The sequence below is a fragment of the Bombina bombina genome, chromosome 3, assembly GCF_027579735.1.
Source record: "Bombina bombina isolate aBomBom1 chromosome 3, aBomBom1.pri, whole genome shotgun sequence".
Taxonomy (NCBI): domain Eukaryota; kingdom Metazoa; phylum Chordata; class Amphibia; order Anura; family Bombinatoridae; genus Bombina; species Bombina bombina.
The window spans coordinates 752485614-752503567 of NC_069501.1; the positions used below are offsets into that span (position 1 = coordinate 752485614).

At 35.4% G+C, this 17954-nt stretch overlaps 1 protein-coding gene across 1 annotated transcript in view; it reads left to right on the forward strand.

Moving 5' to 3' along the window:
• The window catches only part of DMD (dystrophin), a 4487195-nt gene that overhangs the window by 1904717 nt on the left and 2564524 nt on the right, over positions 1-17954 (forward strand). The window contains exon 27 of the mRNA XM_053707599.1: positions 9984-10166. Coding sequence (XP_053563574.1) covers positions 9984-10166 — 183 coding nt within the window. The remainder of the gene's footprint in view (positions 1-9983; positions 10167-17954) is intronic.

Below are 17954 nucleotides of genomic sequence, written 5' to 3' on the forward strand. Positions count from 1 at the left end.
GTAACTCCTAACAGCTGACTCACATGCTGCACCTCTGAAGCCGCACAGACCGTATAAAATCCTTTAAAGGATTGACAACCTCACAGCACTCTGCCATAGTATGGTTGTAAATGGAGATGCCCCATTACTCTGCACGGCTGAGATCACCAACGCACCTGACCTACAGAAGGTAAAAATTGCGGAAGAGGTTCTGTTGTGTCAGACGGAGCGACCTGGAGCCAGGGTGGTGCAGGTGGAGAAGTCGGGAGGTACTAGTGACCTGCAGTGCTGTGACTTACAGGCTCTTGATAATTATACCAGGAGCGACAGACAGCATTCTACTAGACAGAGTCTACTTCGCAGAAGGGCCGGTGCCTGCTCTAAAGACAATGCAGATGCCTTGCTCTGTGTGGCTACATTAAACTGGGTGAATGATCTTTGTGCATGCAGGTTTGTGGCTATCTGGTATCAAGTGATGGCTGGCCAGGTGCTCTGGGACTTTGAGGGGCGCAGCAAAAAAGGAGTGGGCTGACTCTGTCTATTATCTGAGGGGATGTGGATAGCCTTTTCATATTGCCATGTTATAAGATTAACATCTGTTATGCCCTCTACTAGCACTCTATACACATTGTGAACTGACCCGCTCACAAGATCTGGTTTGCTGGCCACACCTGCACAGCCTTGTGGTGTATTCCCACATCAGCATCCCAGAATAGGATGAGTGGAAAGATGCCTGTGGGTCTGCCTAGCTGAGGTGAAGAGTCTCTCTATACTTTCATCTGGTTGAGATGCTGCTGTATTTACCCACATGTAGGATATTCATATGCTTATCAGTGAATAACTACCAGTCTGATGCTGAATTGCATAGCTTAGACACTGTGTTTTCTGTTTTTTTTTTTTTATGTTGTACTTATTTCCAGAGGGGTCGGCTTCATGCCAGGTACATAAATATACAATAGCCTTATGCAAGTGTGTACATGTTGTCCTTGAACCTTCCAGACCCACCTGATAGCTATGTCCTGCTGTCTATGGCCGGGGCAGTGGGACGTTTGCTGTCAATTTTTTATCTTTACACTGTGGGCCATTGTCCTCACCCATAGTGGGAATTTGGGAGCTCATAGTTTGAGACTTTCATCTATAGTTAGCCACTTGCTAGCACTGCTGGTTGGCCTGCCCCATAAGTAATATGTACCTACAAAATAGTGCTCTAGACATTACAGTAGACACAGAGCTGCAGGTAGAATGTAATTTTTCTTTATTTTATTGCATGCAATGGTTTATGTTAGTCCAGTTCATATTATAAGTTATGTAATGAATATTTAGCCTGCTTGTTTAGGTGAATGATTGCCGCATTGAAGTGTCATACTTTCTACAACAATTAGAATAATGTTGCACACATACATATCACACACCACACTTTAATAACTTATATGAGTTTTTCTATAATTTTTTATTTAGTGTGTTCCCCATTGTAGTGCTATGTATGAGTAGCCAGTAACGTACTGCCTGCCCTCTGGATTAACAAGGAGAATTGCAAAACCAACTATTCTAAAGTAAATAATATTTTACTTTTATCGCCCTGGGCCTGGAGCTTGAGCTAGAGAGAAGCAGCTAGTATCAATAGACCCTACTAGTTTTTTTTGGTCTGACTGCTTACTAATATTTAGGCTATGCTTCCTATACTTGCTTTGGCTAAGGTGTAGGGGTCTCAAGAAGTACAAGGTCATACTAGATATTAATCATGAGCAATGCTTGAGTCCTAATATGCCTTAATGTACTACTAACAGTAAGGTCAATGGTGAAATAAATGTGATAACAAAAGTCATAAAGGAACTGAACTGTTCTATATTGAGTTTTATCGCGTCACTACACTAGCCAGGACACCTGGGGGCTTAGCGCTATTGTCTTGCTACTAAAGAGGTTTTGGTTTCGGCTGTCACACTCCTGCTGATCCATTTACCTCTTTGCAAGTTTGGCGATTTGAAGCATTTGTTACAGCATATCTGCTTTTGTACCCTTACATTGTGGTGTTATCAAGGCTTATGTGACGCTTTTATATATTTTAAAATAAATTTGTATCCTAGTTTTGCCTAGTGTACTGTTTTCCCATCAGTATAAAGTGGGAGTGCGCATATCCTTGAGCTTAGTCGAAAGCTCCAACAAATGTGAGTAGTCATTTGTTAAAAAACAACTACTTCCTCAAAGTGCCATTACAGATTCACACTACAGGGAGTGCAGAATTATTAGGCAAATGAGTACTTTGACCACATCATCCTCTTTATGCATGTTGTCTTACTCCAAGCTCTATAGGCTTGAAAGCCTACTACCAATTAAGCATATTAGGTGATGTGCATCTCTGTAATGAGAAGGGGTGTGGTCTAATGACATCAACACCCTATATCAGGTGTGCATAATTATTAGGCAACTTCCTTTCCTTTGGCAAAATGGGTCAAAAGAAGGACTTGACAGGCTCAGAAAAGTCAAAAATAGTGAGATATCTTGTAGAGGGATGCAGCACTCTTAAAATGGCAAAGCTTCTGAAGCGTGATCATCGAACAATCAAGCGTTTCATTCAAAATAGTCAACAGGGTCGCAAGAAGCGTGTGGAAAAACCAAGGCGCAAAATAACTGCCCATGAACTGAGAAAAGTCAAGCGTGCAGCTGCCAAGATGCCACTTGCCACCAGTTTGGCCATATTTCAGAGCTGCAACATCACTGGAGTGCCCAAAAGCACAAGGTGTGCAATACTCAGAGACATGGCCAAGGTAAGAAAGACGACCACCACTGAACAAGACACACAAGCTGAAACGTCAAGACTGGGCCAAGAAATATCTCAAGACTGATTTTTCTAAGGTTTTATGGACTGATGAAATGAGAGTGAGTCTATATGGGCCAGATGGATGGACCCGTGGCTGGATTGGTAAAGGGCAGAGAGCTCCAGTCCGACTCAGACGCCAACAAGGTGGAGGTGGAGTACTGGTTTGGGCTGGTATCATCAAAGATGAGCTTGTGGGGCCTTTTCAGGTTGAGGATGGAGTCAAGCTCAACTCCCAGTCCTACTGCCAGTTTCTGGAAGACACCTTCTTCAAGCAGTGGTACAGGAAGAAGTCTGCATCCTTCAAGAAAAACATGATTTTCATGCAGGACAATGCTCCATCACACGCGTCCAAGTACTCCACAGCGTGGCTGGCAAGAAAGGGTATAAAAGAAGAAAATCTAATGACATGGCCTCCTTGTCCACCTGATCTGAACCCCATTGAGAACCTGTGGTCCATCATCAAATGTGAGATTTACAAGGAGGGAAAACAGTACACCTCTCTGAACAGTGTCTGGGAGGCTGTGGTTGCTGCTGCACGCAATGTTGATGGTGAACAGATAAAAACACTGACAGAATCCATGGATGGCAGGCTTTTGAGTGTCCTTGCAAAGAAAGGTGGCTATATTGGTCACTGGTTTGTTTTTGTTTTGTTTTTGAATGTCAGAAATGTATATTTGTGAATGTTGAGATGCTATATTGGTTTCACTGGTAAAAATAAATAATTGAAATGGGTATATATTTGTTTTTTGTTAAGTTGCCTAATAATTATGCACAGTAATAGTCACCTGCACACACAGATATCCCCCTAAAATAGCTATAACTAAAAACAAACTAAAAACTACTTCCAAAACTATTCAGCTTTGATATTAATGAGTTTTTTGGGTTCATTGAGAACATGGTTGTTGTTCAATAATAAAATTAATCCTCAAATATACAACTTGCCTAATAATTCTGCACTCCCTGTATGTTGCAATTTTCTGTTTCCTTTTTTATGGGATCTCACTGAGGAATGCTAACAAGCTGAAAAACTCATCCAGAGGACACAGACACATCCTTGATTCAGAACTTTATTTGGTTTTCCTTTTATGATTTTTGTTATCACATTTATTTCACATTTTTTTCTTTGTGATATTCTGTATATTTATTGTAATAGTAAGGTCAATGGTACCTATAGGGGGTGTGAATGTATTCTCCTCCACATGTTTCACTTGTGTATGTATTTAACTCTGAATGTCAGGCATTTTGTACCTGGCTATCTATTTATACTCCTTATGTTTGATTGTAGGCATAAAGTTATATATTTCTCACATTACGTACAGGGAATATACCTACATAGATGGTGGTAGGCCACACGCTAAATCACCTTCCACAATCTCAGGCAGAGTTAGGAAGTTTCTGCCTATCCTTAATAAATATATATATATATATATATATATATATATATATATATAAAATGGCCCTATTATATAACTTTTTATCAATGACCTGTAATCGCTCCGCAGTGGGTGAGCACAATAGTTCTTATAGAGCTTTTCCAGCCCGTTGAAGGTGCTTCTCCCAGAAGCTCACATTTTTTTACTCTTTCCAGTGCCACCTAGCTGTGGAGTGTATATATATATATATATATATATATATATATATATATATATATATATATATATATATATATATATATATATATATATATATATATATATATATATGTGTGTGTGTGTGACTTTATGTTATTAGAGGTCAAATAGTGGTTTGTGCAATCTTCCTCCTACCGAGTTTTATTAAAGCGAATGGAAGTCCATAAGTGGCTTCGAAGTATCTGGAGGATGCACGTCATTTTATAGCTATTGTAACAAGAAAAAAATGAGGTATTATCTTTTATGTTTTCTTTTGTGTATGACAGGCATTGCTACTTAAATTTTAAGGGCTCTAGCCCTGCACTGTTTCTAGAGGGTTCTACTTCAATTTTGTGTATTATAAGCATTCCCCAAATATTGGGTTTGTTTGATCCTGCACCGATTACTGTATACTGTGCCTGAGCTGCCCAGGGAATTTATACTGGGATGTTAATGTTCTGTTCTTATTTCTGGCATATAATGAAAATGTATAATTCCTGAAAATGTGCAAGTTATACTTGAAGTTTACTCTACCTTGTTACTGTAGCAATGTCTATGCGTTTACCTCAATAAAAATTATTTAAAAAAAAAAAAAGATTAAGATAGCTGCTACTATGAACAACAAGGTTAATGATCAATGTCTTAGAAGGCAGGAGAGAGTGAAGGCCAGATGGTGCAGAGGGGAGACCGAAGTTCAGAACAATACTATAAATTAGCCGATGGAAGTGTCTCTCTCTATCTCTCTCTCAGCAGAGATGGAAGTCAGCTGACAGGAATGAGCAACGTGAGACTGGAGGAGGTCTTAACACTTGAGATTAAGCTCAGGAGTCGATCCGGTACACAGGAAGAGTTTTGGAGGTAGAAAGCAAAATCAAAGGCAGGTGCTAAAGTTTAACAACAAGTTACTTGAGAGCTAAAGCACAATATACTAGAGATCTTGGCTACAAGCTGCAAATGGCTAAGCAACAAAATTACCAACCATAGATGAAAGGAAGTCACAGCTTTTCATGAGATGGTAATCAGAGAGCCAGGAAGATTTAAAGGGACAGTATAACATGACACCCTCTCAAAAAGAACCACTCAGTGGGTCACTAGCAAGGCTTACTTGGGTATTTCAAATGGAAACGAGCCAATAGGCGATGAGCATGTAAATTAGCTGCCGGTTCCAAGGAGTCCGAACCATAACCAGACCAACGGATAAGATACTGTAGCTAGTTACGGTACCTTCTAGAGTCCAGAATCTTGTCAATCTCATATTCCTCATCTGGAATAATGACGGCATCAGCAGCAGCATCTGGTTCTGGGTTGTCATGCATTGGTTGATAAGGTTTCAGGAGAGAAGTGTAAAATGTTGGATGGATCCTATAAGAAGGAGGGAGTTGAAGGGTAATAGCATTAGGGTTGATCACCTTTGTCACAGAGAAAGGCCCAATAAAAAGGCTAGTGAACTTCCTACTGGGGGCCACAACCTTAAGATGTTTCAAAGAAAGCCAGATCTTATCACCAACTGCATAAGCAGGGAAAGGTCTTCTCTTAGAGTTGTAATAAAAACACTGCCTATCTGGAGCATGTTTGATATTATCCTATAAAACTTTGAAATTGAAGGATATGGAATTAACTGTCTCATTAACCAATGGACAACTACTGAGTCTTTGGGGTAGAAGATGGTAAGTCAGGTGGTATCCATAAATAGCAAAAAATGGAGTTTGCTTAGTTGAAGAATTATTTTAATTATTATAAGCGAACTCAGCAGTGGATAACAAATTAGTCCAGTTGCCCTGTTGTTGATTACAATAACATTGAATATATTGTTCAAGCCACTGATTTCTTTGTTCTGTTTGGCCATTGGTTTGCGGATGGTATGCCGTACTCAATCTTTGGGTGATTTGTAAGGAATGACATAATTCCTTCCAGAACTTCAAGGTAAACTGAGAACCTCTATCAGATGTAATGGATGATGGTAACCCATGTTATTTAGAAAGATACGAGCAGTCTGCAAAGCGGTAGGTAAAGATTTACATGGTATAAAATGAGCTAATTTAGTTAAAATATCAACCACAACAAAAATTGTATTGTTATTATCAGATTTGGGTAATTCCACTATGAAGTCCATAGAAATATCTTTCTAGGGTTTGTCTGGGATAGGTAGGAACATGAGTAGACCATAAGGTCTATTTCTTTCTGTTTTGGATATAGTACATATTTTACATGTTTGTACATATTTGGTGACGTCTTTAGTTAATGTTAGCCACCAAAAAGAGCGTTGAGCCAAATGTAGGGTTTTTTATATTCCAAGATGTCATGCTAAGGTGGAGTCATGTATTGAATGAAGTACAGTATCACGGAGATCAGGAGGTACATACAAGGAATTCTCATTAAAATAAAACCCTAGAGAATCACTCGTGAACTGATCTAGTGCAATATCCATATATTTGTCTAAACTACTTTTAACTAATTGTTTAAGTTCATTAGTGAATCCAATGAAATTCTCAAATGGAATAAAAGGTCTTGGTTCCATATCCATTTCAGGTCTGTTATCTTTTCTAGAAAGTGCATCAGCTTTCACGTTTCTATTACCTGGTCTGTATGTAATGTAGTAATTAAAAATGGGAAAAATATAAGCTCCATCTAAGTTGTCTAGCTGAGAGAGTTTTGTTGGATTTTAGATACTGCAAATTCCTATGATCTGAATATATTAGAATAGGAATTTTAGTGCCTTCTAATAAATGTCTCCAGTGTTCTAAAGATGCACGTATAGCTAATAATTCCTTTTCCCTGATGGGGTAATTTTAGTTCTGGAAGAAAGCGCCTCATAGTGTAGTATTTTCAAGCAATGTAAAAGCAATGCAATAGGTGATCTGGTGAAAAGGTACTCACAAGTGTGATGGCACTTTTAGAGAAAAAAGTGCAGTCAGACAGGCTGACCTTTAATACAGCAGTCAGTATCCTATGTGTGGCTAAAAGGCTGATACAGGATCCGCAGAAGATAAAATCCTTAGGACACCAGTCTGTCTTGTAACCGGTTTCGGGAGTAGAGCACAAACAATTACAACACAGTACTGATTACTGCAGCTGGTGTGACTAGTAAAATGCTGAAGTAACGTCTGGTATTTGATGTTAGCAGTTTGAATGAACAAAGATGCTTAATTCTAAAAGCAGGACATCTGAGTTGGTAAAAAAGGTTTTTTTTTAATATGCTTAGCAACGTGTTTCTCAGCCGTATTGCTCTGGCCGTTTTATCAGGCCTTATTGCTTTGGCCGTTGTCACACTAGCTGCAATTGAGACAGTTAGGGCCATAAGTGATTCAAGAGATTTAGGTAGTTCAGTTCTAGCTAACTCATCTTTGATCATGTCTGACAGTCCAAGTCTGCACTGATTTCTAAGTGAAACTTTGTTCCATTCTGAGTCCTTTGCCCAAGTTTTGAATTCTATAATATAATCCTCTACAGGTCTTCTATTTTGTCTAAGGGATCTAATAATTGTTTCTGCAGTTATTTGTTTATTCCGATCATCATATAGTTGCGACATAGCTGTTATGAAAGAATCTAATGAATCCAATATGGGGTCTTGGTTTTCATAGCAGGTGTTAGCCCAAGCCTTTGGTTCACACCTGAGATATGATGTGGAATGTGTTTTAACTCAAAAACCGCATTAAAAACCTATGAAAACCTTTGCCATCCCCTATGCATGTGAACTCACAACAATTTGAATGCAGCCAAAAGTACTCAATGACATTTATTCAATGATTTGTCTCTATATCTTACATTTATATTATACCATTGGAATCATACCACCATGAAATGATCAGATATATGTTGATCTCTTTAAACAATATTATTTATTATTGATCATCAAGCATTTTTTTAATAAAACTCCCAACTTAGGGATTATAACCTATCAATGTACACCAAAACTGCACCCACTAATCTCTAAAATAGCTAAACATTGCATAAAGACAATTCATTCAAAATGTGTATACCAAAGTTCATTATCTGTATCATCACTATCGTTGTTATTCTTAACTTTGAATATAACTTTTTAAATCCCTTTTCTAGCCTACAAAGCACTCTACACCTTCATACCCCCTTAGTCATCTAATGACTTTACTTCACCACCCATCTTCATTTCCTACCACTAGTCTATCGACTGCTTTCCTATTCTGGAGTTCCCCTGCTTTGTGAGTCTTTACATAAAACTTTTAAAAGTTGGGGTCTTTCCAATGAATGTGAAGGTTTGCTTGATTTTCAAATTCAGCACCATTCTACTTAATCAAAAAAACAGTGATTACATGTTTTTTTTTCAATGGCTTTATTAAGCTTAAACATACAGTAAACACATTTTGATTACAAGACATTACTACAGTTATGAAATAAAATAACACTTGGTAAATTTGATTTTTTTTTTATTAACACCTTGTTTGCTTGCTTATTTATTTATTTTTTAAATAGCCATTCTCTACCCACCACCTGCCTTTTTTTAGAAAAGCCAATCCTGACTTGTTGCTGGAGTAGACACAGCTAGCCATGGTCATTATGTTAGCAAAACATTGAGGGCCAGATTACGAGTGGCATGCTAATAGTTGAGTACAGTGATATCGGGTTTATCACAAATATTTGTGTGCATTGGAAGCAAAAGCAACTCTATAACTGTCAATAAGTGGCCAAAAGATGCAAAACAAGCATTGTGAATGTCCTTGGATTGCAAAACAATGCAAATTGGATAACACAATAACTGCCCTTAATGATTTTTAAAACTTTTATTTTGTAGGCAGAACTTTTGCAATTTGGCACAGAGGGACATAGAACCCAATTTTTGTCTTTCATGATTTAGAAAGAGTATGCAATTTTAAACAACTTTCTAATTTACTTTTGCTATCTAATTTGTTTCATTCTCTTGATAGCCTAATTTAAAAGCATATCTAAATAGGCTCAGTAGCTGCTGATTGGTGGCTGCACATAGATGATTCGTGTGATAGGCTCATCCATGTGCATTGTTATTTCTTCAACACAGGATATCTAAAGAATGAAGCAAATTAAAGATTATAAGTTAATTGGAATGTTGTTTAAAATTGTATTCTCTGAATCGTGAAAGAAAAATGCTGAGTTTCATGTCCCTTTTATTGCTGTTATACTATGCATACATATGGAAGAGCAGTCTGTGTAAGGGTCTCAATCTCTCATAGTGTCTGGTTGTCAAGAGGGACCAGGAACATTTTTGCATTCGTTTTCAGTCGCTATAGTAATGTTTTACATGCCTGGAATGTATATATAAAATTACTGAATGCAAACATTATAATGAATGTATACCAACAATCAATAATAGGAATCTACAATTCAGAAAAAGAAAACCTCAGGTTCCAAAATTGTGATACTACCCAACCCCAAGCTATGTGTCTTTGGTATTTTACAGGCACTTCCCCTAATTACCTGTTCATTGTAAGGAACTGCTTACTTTGTTAAAATAATATATGTCTGGTTCCATTCATTTCTGTTTGTTTCATTTCTTTGTCTAGGACGGGTTTAGGCAAATAATGTTTTCTTTTTAAAATGCTAAAAATAACTTCTTGTGTTTTCAGAGGGCAAGAGAAGAAGCGGCACAGAAGAAAGATAAAGTTAATCTACTGACAGACTCTGTGAACAACTTTATAGCAAGAGCTCCCCCTACAGCCCATGAAGCCTTAAAGAAAGAACTTGCTGTTCTAGTCACCAATTATGAGAGACTTTGCAGCAGATTGACTGGAAAGTGTGAAACACTTGAGGTTAGTCATTTTTTATTTCTTCATGAGCCATGAGAAAGTATTCCTAAAGATTTGTCAACATCTAGGGAAAAAAATAACAACCCAGCATTATAAGATACATTGTAATATAATGATGATACACCATACACATTTATGAACACATTTTCAGATCTGGTGACAGCTTTTTTTTAATAGCTAAAATGTGTTTACTTTGATTACAAGTATAAAAGATATATTTAGATTCAAAACTGTTTCTTCATCAATGAATAACTGAATGATTTTTTGCAGGTGTGCATTTGATCTTTTTTTTAAGAGCTCTGTTCAATCAAGTCTGAAAATCTGAATAGAAAATATGTAGGAATAAGAAAGAGGGATTGCAAAAGCTATATTGAAATATGTAAAGTAGACTAAACCATTTTCAATTCAATAGCTAATAGTAAATACACTAAGGTTTTGCATTTGTATATAAATGCCTTTCAAAAGCCTGGATATAGTGTAATCTAATTTGACTCATCTGACTAACACTCACCAACAAAGAAGTGTCCCTATATAGACTTTTGGAGAAACCCTCAAAGCTTGAACACTCCTTCCTCCTTTCCCCGCACCTTTTTGATGCAGAACGGCATGAACAATGAACGAATCAGTTATGTTAAAGGGACACTGTACCCAAATTTTTTCTTTTGTGATTCAGATAGAGCATGCAATTTTAAGCAACTTTCTAATTTACTCCTTTTATCAATTTTTCTTCATTCTCTTGGTATGTTTATTTGAAAAGCAAGAATGTAAGTTTAGATGCCGGCCCATTTTTGGTGAACAACCTGGGTTGTCCTTGCTGATTGGACAGCACCAATAAACCAGTGGTGTCCATGGTTCTGAACCCAAACATTTGCTAGCTCCTTAGCTTAGATGCCTTCTTTTTCAAATAAAGATAGCAAGAGAAGGAAGAATAATTTATAATAGAAGTAAATTAGAAAGTTGCTTAAAAGTGCATGCTCTATCTGAATCATGAAATAAAAATTTGGGTTCAGTGTCCCGTTAAGCAATAATTCTTTCTGTATCCTTGTTATCCAATAATGTTTTTGGATGTTTGTGTATTGGATGCTAGAACCTGAATGCCCATCTATAATGTGTGTGTGTGTGTGTGTGTATATATATATATATATATATATATATATATATATATATATATATATATATATATATATGTTTGAATAATGCTGAGATGTTTGGGGAATGTTGGTCTGTATCTGAATTATAATTTTTAATCAATATGATTAATATTTTTTATATTTTATATTTAATATTTCAAGAAAGCGCTTTGAGATTTGTAATTCTTCAGCTGCACTAACCTGACAACAAATTAGACCTAAAGCACAAAACACAAATCGTGTCACGCATATTTTAAATTCCAATGTACTTCAGATAGAAAAAGAATATATATATATAGTTATATATTTACAATAAAAAAAATTGTGTATGTAAAGAACGTTAGAATGTAAAATATGAATAACTCCTGTCGGGTTAGTGCACTAGCGATAAGTGTTTTTTTCTTCCACGCTCTCCATTGAAGTTTATGGGGAGAATACTTGAATGCGATCACCATTTTTTTTTCCCAATAATCTTTCTGGATTATGGGCTCCATTTATTAAGCAGGGGAAGCTGTTTTGGAGGCTTTGATCAATCTGACCGCAAAAGTTCAAACACCCTCAAAATAGCAAATTCTGGTTAATTGACAAGGATTTCCTTGTGAATTGTTAAATGATCTATGTTTGCTGCCCATTGTACATGAACACAGGTGGACAGGTTTGCAACTCTTAAAAGTAATAATTTTAGAGTACAATATTTATTTATTCTTAAATGTTATTTAATATGAGGAATTTTAGATCCTTAATGTGACTTGTAAAGTGCGTGTATGTATATATATATATATATATATATATTTATGCAATATTTTCTGATTTTATCCCAGAGTGACAATATAACTACGTCCATAAAATATATCTGTTTATTTACACAGCTTTTTATGGCTCATTGAGGAATTAACAATTAAAGTCTAACTAATCCAGATATATATTTATGTTTTCTTGACCATGCAAGGCATAAATTATATGAAATCTGGCTTATTATTTAGCTAAAAAGGGGCTTACAATGTACAAACTGTAGCTATGGGATTAAATATTTCTATATTATATTAATAGATAGAACTGACTAAGTTCTAGTTTAAAATATTGCAAAAATACACATATAGATGAGAAACTGATAAATAACCCAATGCAATAAGACTCTTAAAATTACTGTTGGCTTCAAAATACACAATTATTTATTAGATCAGCTATAAAACATAAAATGGCATAATATTCAATGCATAGGCCTAAAGACAATAACAATTAACATTTACTTACAAATATACATTTACACAAACATACATGACATAGGTACCTTGGGATTATCTTGTGAACAGTCTGGATGTTTCTGCTAGCTTCCTGTCCTCATCCTCCCCTCTCTCTCCTGAATCCTGACTAAATCTTGTTCTATATATTCAGAATTGTCCCATCTGTTAGTATTGCTTTGATGCAATTGGTTAATTTGTTTCCCGCTTCACCATATTTGGAAAACTGAATTCCATTGGTCCTAGCTGTTTACATGTAAATAGGGCTATTGTAGGGGTGGACAGCTATAAATCATGATAACCTGTTATCTACCATCCACACCCCAACAGGTACATGAAAGACTCCTATTTACATGTAAACATTTGGTGACTATATTGAATGGGAGTAAGCCTGAGAAAATAACTCCTTTGTTTACCATATCTTGATTCTTTTTGAGATAGACAGGGCATGGTAAACAAAAAGGCTTGTATGGCTTCTGTTCTTGAGACAGGGCAGTAAACAAAAGACTTCATAGCTTTTGTAACTGAAAATAGAGCATAGAAAGATAGACAGCTTCTATATTTCTCATGGCTAATATTATGACTAGAATATTATACAAATACATAAATATGCTCATACATACAATATATACATTGAAATGGGACTATAACATAAGCGATTTGCCAAACTGTAACAGTCCCCCGCTTTGTGGCCTTGAAAGCTTTAGCCAATGGCCACACATTATGTATCTTGCTTATGTATTTCTCCCATGATCAGACCCTTACTAGACAACCTATGCATTATTACAAAGTATTATGTACAGTATCATGCTATAACCCATGGTAATGTGTTCCGGGAGATGAAGTTTAATTTAGCAAAGATTAACACGACTAGCTAATAGCATTAATTATGCTATTTGACACTGGTGCTGGCATCTGGAAGCTTGGTATCCTTATGTAGGACAAGATCTGTACATCCATCAGTCCATTTTGTACGTCTTAAAACTGAAGTGACACCTTCTTGTACAAACGTTTGTTATGAGGGCAAAGGCACGTATACACTTTCGTATTGGAACAGTTTTTCTTTTCTTTTGTCACAGGGGCCTGCTAGATAAGTGGTGATATTTTCGTAAACTGTTATCACCTTGCAGCGCCACAAGTCTATTTTCTTAGTATATGCACATGCAAGTAAAGGGTTTCAAATTCAGTGGAAATGTTGTGAACACAGGAACCTGTGGTGGCCTCTTCTCATGCTGTAGTCACCATGAAATGATGTGGGTCCCTGGCTCTGTAACATAAATGCACCCCTTTTGATGATCCACTTGCATAGCTGCACTATACTTCCTTCAGGGATGTTGGTAGTGTCTTTGTGATAGGTTGTGACAGGATCTTGAATCTTCCATTTTCCTTCTGTCTCTGGGATGTTATTTTCTATCTTGAAGTAATATCATCAGCAAAGAAGTCCCAGATCTACACAGCACATCTTCAGTAGTTGAAAAAAAAAACTTGCTTGGCATAATCAAAGTTATTGACAGTGGTGTTGGTATCGCAAATCTTGGAGAGGCAAATACTGCCATTATTCTCCTGAGAATTATATTCTCTTTTGACATTCATCTCACACCTAATAGGTTTGAACACAAAACCATATAGGTTATAACTGAAAAATCAACATATTTATGTTACTCCGATTAAAATATTAACCAACATATAAACACAAAAAAAAAAAAATTCCCTACACCTTCTACACGAAGTATAATACACTTTAAACCAGATGTCTACCTGACTTCCCTAAAATGGTCTAATACCTATTATGTATATTATTTTATATCATGGTATTCATGATGTTTTTAAGGTCATAAATGTACTGGGTAAGACACATTTCTATCAGAACCTCAATACCTTATAGAGATGGTATTAAAACTGGAATCCCACTTTGCTTTAATAAATATATGTAATTAATCATTAGGATTTGTGGATAAATACTAATTTATAATTAATCTTTTCCTTGGGCTTTAATAATAAAGAAAAAAAATAAATGTAGTTAATGTTTGGATTTTAATGAGAAAGGGATACCATCCTATATGGAGATATTGAGCTTCTGTTAATTATTTATATTGAATGGAAGTTCTGCATGATAAAGTAGGTCTGAATTAAAATTTATCATAACATATTTAAAAACTAAATTAAGATACACATATTTACAACTTTCAGTGATAACATGCTGCAATGCTGCTTTTTCTTTGGTTACTGAGTCTATCCAAAGAATGACCATTAATTGTGATAGCTATTATTATTAACAGGCATAGAATATAAGTACAGTAACTATAATGAAATATCATTGGAGATGTTGTTTCTGCATTTCTGCTCAGCTGTTGGGATTTTGAGGAAGCATTTACAGATAACCATCACTGGTTTTCAATTTTTCTAGAAAAAAAACAAAACAAATGTAATTACTTTTCTAATTGAACAACTATTATTTACATTTTGGAAACATCTCTTGGACATCCCTCTCTTAAATTTTATAAAAGTGCTCTAAAGCAATCCAAAATATTTTGAGCACATAATATTGTTAAAATCATTTAAGATTATTTTTCCTAGGGGTGTGATAACATGCTATTTTGATCTCAGGTCTGTGACAAAAACAAACAATGGAGTGAGATCTTTCAAAAAAAAAAAATAAATAAACAGGAAGAACATTTTGTATACATCCTGGGAGACAAAGGGTGAATGTGCCTCAGGACCACCACTAGGTAGTTCTATTCTAAGGTAGGCACACCCTATTTTAACTGTTTAACCATTTAACAAATAAGTGCCCAGACAGGAGGACACTTCCCTGAAAGACATCTCTCTACCCCCCCTTGGGCACAATGTTTGTTTAGAACTAATTAAAGGCTGTAGTAGTTCCAAGAACAATGGTAATACAATTATACTCACCATTGCTGTAAAAATACCACCTATCTCTGTAAGAAAGATTCCTCCATGCTTCTATTTGTTACATGTGTTGGGTTGGAGCTGAAAAATACTCTTTGTAGAAAATAGATTTAGATCATGTAACCATTTTGCATATGATTTTTGGTAACCATGGGATGTATCCAAACTCCAAGTGTACCTCTGTTTTTCCAAGAAATTAGGAAAAACAGGTTTACATTGTAGATCATAACAATACTGTTTTTCTTTAAAACCATTAATTGTATCCATGATTTCCACCCATCTGTTGCTCTGTAAATCATTTGTTAATATGTCAAGTTCCAAAACCTTAACTACAATATCTGTTTTAGTTTTTAATGCATTCCCCAAACATATTTTGAAGAGATCCATGTTCTCATTTTTAAGCAAATCACTGTAGATATCATTGTGTAACTGTGGCACTTTTACAATATCATTTGTTAATTTAGATACACATTTATCACACTCTTTTTGAGCTGTGCAATTTTGGCCTGAATTTGCTATAAAACTTGAATTGGGCATTGTAGTAATTAAAATTGGTGTGGAGTGGTTGTTAGATACAGTATTTGAAATATTGCCTCTGGTAGCAGGGCATAACACAGGTGTTGCTAGAAAAACAGTGATTTCACCTATGTTTACTGAATTTGCATTATAGTTATTCACTGCATCTTTTAAAATCAAATTGATTGTTTTATCAGTTTTGTTGGAATTATCAAATAAAATTACATTCCTTGTTTCCCCCACTTTGTCACAGTTATTCAATGAATATGTTTGGGTGGATGCATCTTTTTTCAAAGTTTGTAGCAAATGAGTATTTTGTACACTTTGTGATTGTGTAAGTTTATTTTGGATAACTTTATTTTCACAAATTATATTATCCATTTCATTTTCTGTTTTAATCAAATTTTCCTTACACATTTTAAGTTCTGTTTGTGCAGTAGCACAGTCCTCATCACTTTTTTCTTTTAAGCATTTTATTTCATCCTTAAGTGATGTTAAGAAACTGACTTTACATTCCAATTTGTCAATTTCTTTTTCTTTCTGGTCAATTTCTTTTTCTTTGAGAATTAAATTTACGTTAGAATTTTGAAGGGCTTCATTTAAAACTTCTATTTTGGCATTCATTGCCAAGCATGCAGCAAACATACTTGCTACTGCTCTGCCCTTTAATTTTTTACTTTTTTTTAGAGAAAGTCATCTCTTTTTCAAATAAATCCTGGACATATTTCCAAGGATTCTCTTTTTCATGAACATCACAAGCAAAATCTTTACTTTTGTTACTTATGATGTAAGTAACTACAACACTTTCTAATGCAGATATTGTAGCCATCTTGTAAAAACTCAAACAAAATGATAATAAAGTTAAAAAAAAAATCAAATAACAAAAAAAATTCCCTTAATTATGTACTACTTGTAATACCATTAATTGCCAAAACAAAACAAGAATAAAAAAATAAATAAAAAAAAAAAATCAAAGGCAAGACAAATTAGTAGAGGGAAACATTTTCAATATTAATAAAACAAAGCTTCCCTTTGCTTAGCCGGCAAAAATATTTATTTATTTAATTAAAAAACAAACGTTTTAGGTTTAATCCTCTTGAGGGATTTTACTGGTTCAAAATGAAGCCAGAAATAAGCTTATTTTATGGCATTGAATAAATGTGGTTTTATCACTGTTGAACGGCTAGAGCAGCCTGACTCGCCTAATAATCTTCTATGGTCACAACCATAGCTAGAAATTGTTGTAAATGAATACCAACAGTTAAACTATATTTGTTTCAAATGATGAGGATTCTTTGAATAGAAGTAAACGTTCCAACAAGGTATTACTACTAGCTCAATAAACAGAATATACTATAATTCAGTTATTGCTGGTGGCTGCCTCAGCCTGACACTGCTAGTAGCCTCACCATACATGTAAAACGTATATGCCGGATAAAATATCTTAATGGAGACGTAAATTTCTATTACCTGACGTGGTTCGCCAACTCTTAAAAGTAAACTCTTAAAGGAACTGCGATTTGCCAAACTGTAACACAAGTATGGTGTGATTTGATAAATGGGGCGATATATTTTATTCCACTCTAAGATACTATTTATTGCATCCCCAACAAAGGTTGATGGTGCTGTTATTTAATTTTTGGCAAAAAAAGAAAGATTTTTCCTATCCAAAATATAGGTATATAAAAGATCCAATTGATACAAAGGAAAATAAAGATAAAAGAAAACCTGTTTTGTTTCAAGGTGCAATATATAACTCATTAAAACTATGGGTCCTACATACTAAAAGGCAGGAACCTTTCCCAGTATTGGATAAGGGAATATTTGCATACAGGCAACAGACAGTGTTTGTCCACCACCCACACATGCTATTGCACAATGACGTCCTAATGCAACACCACCCCTCAGCAAGCCCTATCAATCATCCCTAACAAATGTGTTTGTTTTTTTTATCTCTGCCACCAGTGGTGGAGAGGGTAAGAAGCAATCATGTG